Below are 3,359 nucleotides of genomic sequence, written 5' to 3'. Positions count from 1 at the left end.
GCCTATGCTCTTCAACAGAAAAGAATAAGAGAAAATAAACATAGAGAGAATGAAAAAACTTGTAGATTTAGTAGTCAAAGAATCTTTATTTCTAAACTAATATTGATTTCAAATTTTGGTACAATGCCAGAAATAATGAGGGTGTAGATAAGTTGCTTACATGGACCTACTACTTTTTTTATTGACCTTAAAAGGATGAAAAGCAAAGTGAACTTCAGCAGAATTTGAACTCAGAATGTGAAGATGGATGAAATGTTGCTAAACATTTTGCCCAGTATGTTAACGATTCTACCAGCTCAGAGCCTTGATTTCTAAACAGTATTAGTAACACATTCTGATCCAATAAGTCACTGATATCAGGATGTCAGTCAATAGTGTAATGGATACAAGTCTTACAACCCTTTTACTATTATAATGATTTTATTGACAGTAACTCCTCTCAAATATTTTGACATTTGACATTAATAACTGCCATAAAACAGTTAATAACTTGTTTTTATTTCACTCAAAAGTCCTCCCTCCTCCTTGCCTATTGCCTTTGTCTTCTTTGAATCTAGAAACATGGCAGTGTCAGGGATGTTAGAATTAGTGTATGTGTGTGATGTTTGTGGAAGCGCAATGGCCCAGTGGTTAGGGCAGCGGACTCGTGGTCATAGGATCGCGGTTTCGATTCCCAGACCGGGCGTTGTGAGTGTTTATTGAGCAAAATCACCTAAAGCTCTATGAGGCTCCGGCAGGGGATGGTGGCGAACCCTGCTGTACTTTTTCACCACAACTTTCTCTCACTCTTACTTCCTGTTTCTGTTGTGCCTGTAATTCAAAGGGTCAGCCTTGTCACACTGTGTCACGCTGAATATCCCTGAGAACTATGTTAAGGGTACACGTGTCTGTGGAGTGCTCAGCCACTTGCACATTAATTTCACGAGCAGGCTGTTCTGTTGATTGGATCAACTGGAACCCTCGACGTCGTAAGCAACGGAGTGCCAGTCAAGTGTGATGTTTGGTTAAGGAATATTCCTAGTGCTATGGCCTACTGGTTACCTATAATAGCTAGCTCTGCTTCATTCCAAGTTAAATATTACATTTACATTTATGATATAGTGAAATTAAAATTAATTTAATCAATTAATTTACAGACAATTAGTAGGCAAAAACTCCCTCTCAGGCCCCCTGTAGTTACTTTCCTTCATTCTTGTTACTGATCAGTATATACTACATTTACAGTGAATATCACCACACTCCCTCCATGTGTGTGTTTGTATGTGTTGATCATTTGTTAGTCTTTTCATCTGAATTGAATATTCTTCACAAACAAGATTTCTAATATGATTAAAACATGATGTCTATTACTTTCAGCAGTTCCCCTAAAGACACAATCCTCTCTTAACATCCTCCAATCATGCCTTGTCCACTCACAACTTAGACACCACTCATCAAGCACAGACTCCATGAACAGAGATTTTGAAAACGTCCTCCAATGGGGGAGATGCTAACTTTTTTCAATAGCAAACACAAATGCCACTCATAAGAAGAAAATTTTATTGCACCCACTCACTTTAATGATTGGCTTTATTCAGCTAGAGCCCTCAAAATTTCTTTAATTGTTAAGGCTCACTATCACAGAAGACCTCTCTTTTTGAATGTACATCCTTAACCTGGGACCAGGATCACACTCCCATGATTGTCCCTCTTCTTCACAACCAGAAGACACTTCATCCTCCAACAATTATTGAAATATTACAAAACTCATATGAGACCCACAATCGCATATTGGAATATTGCTCTCACATTTGGGGTGGTACTGCCTCTGCTGCTGTTAATGCACACTCAAATATCCTGGGTTGGATATAGTAAAAAGCCATCTGGTTGTTTGGCATAAAATCACTGTCGTGCTCCAGCCTCTAGCCTACAGGTGTACATTCTTCTTTTCTAGCTTATTTTCTAGCCACTACAACTAGTACCAAGAAGCAAAGACACCTTGGTACTGGTTGGGTTCATACCACATGCACTCAAGTATTTTCATCTTACATATCTCTCCTCCTGTCATCACCCTTCTATTACTACTCCCAGTAACTTCTCTCTCTCTCTGCTCATGTCTTTCTTTACAGGTATTGACTTACAAAAGTTCAAGAGAAACATTAACAGTATTAATCTCCCCAGTTTAGGAGAGTCTGCAAAAGCTATGAGCACTGCTCCTTCTTGCAGACCTGACAAATAAAAATAAAGCTATTATATTTGAAGTTTTTTCCCTTGGTTATTGTAGTTGTTGCTCTTTTAAATTATAAAAACTCATAGAGGGAGGTTTTTTGGCCTTTATTTGCATGGATAATCTCAGTTAATCAGCATTTTTCAACTCAATATATTATATGAGATACTACATCATCATCATCATCATCGTCATGCAGACTCCGCTTTTTCCTCACACTTTACATCACTCTGTTCTTCATCTCCTCACATAAAATTGTTCCCTTGGGGTTCATAGTCTTGAAAGCTGCATGACAACCTCACTAGCGCTAGTGTCCTGAAAACAAAAGCATCTGGTACATGCTGTAAAGTGGGAAGGGCATCTAACTTCAGAAACCATTCCAAATCAGACACTGGGGCATAATGCAGTCTTTGGGTTCATAAGATCTTCTCAAACCATGCCAACATGGATCATGGACATTAAATGATGATAATGATGACCCATCCTCTTTTCTATGATGCTAATACTAACTGTATTGCCAATACTATAAAGCCTTATGCTATGGTTGGAAGCTACTGTAAATATGTTAATGGCATCAGTGATTATTAGAGCAGTATGGATTGATGGAAATTTTGTGGAAGCCTGCCATATTCATTTTTTTGTAAGCACAGATTTATTTCTGTGGTTATGGAGTTTGGTTTGCAACTGTTGCAGATTTGAGTCCACTGTAAAGATACTTAAGTAAAAGCCTTAGGTTTATGAAAGCCTTGTGAGTTCAATCCACTAGAAGAATTATTTGTGTTCTTGTATTGTAGATTTAAATCAGTTATCTGGCTTAACGCTTCTGTCCAGCCCTTTGGTACATTTAGGAGAGTCCATTTAGCACTAGTGCCTGACCCTTTACTGTATTTAGAGACTTATCTATTTAATAATTATTTATTTAACTTTTTAAATGACTTAATTTTTTTCCCTCTTTTTTACACAGAATTCTTTTGCAAATGCTACAACCAGCTGGTGGAAGAAGGTCCAGAAACATGGCAGTGCCAATTTAGTAGTGGCATTGGTTGGCAACAAATGTGATCTAGAAGCTAGTAGAAAGGTCAAAACAACAGGTATGAAGTTTTCTATACACGCACACACACACACACATATACATACATACATACATATATAT

At 37.7% G+C, this 3,359-nt stretch overlaps 1 protein-coding gene across 2 annotated transcripts in view; it reads left to right on the top strand.

Annotated features, from left to right (window-relative positions):
* The window catches only part of LOC106879737 (ras-related protein Rab-5A-like), a 147,113-nt gene that overhangs the window by 107,687 nt on the left and 36,067 nt on the right, over positions 1 to 3,359 (top strand). For both annotated transcript variants that reach the window (XM_052976264.1, XM_052976263.1), the window contains exon 5: positions 3,171 to 3,297. In XM_052976264.1, coding sequence (XP_052832224.1) covers positions 3,171 to 3,297 — 127 coding nt within the window. The remainder of the gene's footprint in view (positions 1 to 3,170; positions 3,298 to 3,359) is intronic.

Source organism: Octopus bimaculoides, chromosome 24 (genome assembly GCF_001194135.2).
Source record: "Octopus bimaculoides isolate UCB-OBI-ISO-001 chromosome 24, ASM119413v2, whole genome shotgun sequence".
Classification (NCBI taxonomy): domain Eukaryota; kingdom Metazoa; phylum Mollusca; class Cephalopoda; order Octopoda; family Octopodidae; genus Octopus; species Octopus bimaculoides.
The sequence above is the reverse complement of the archived record's forward strand: the minus strand, read 5'-3'. Positions and strand labels throughout refer to the sequence as shown.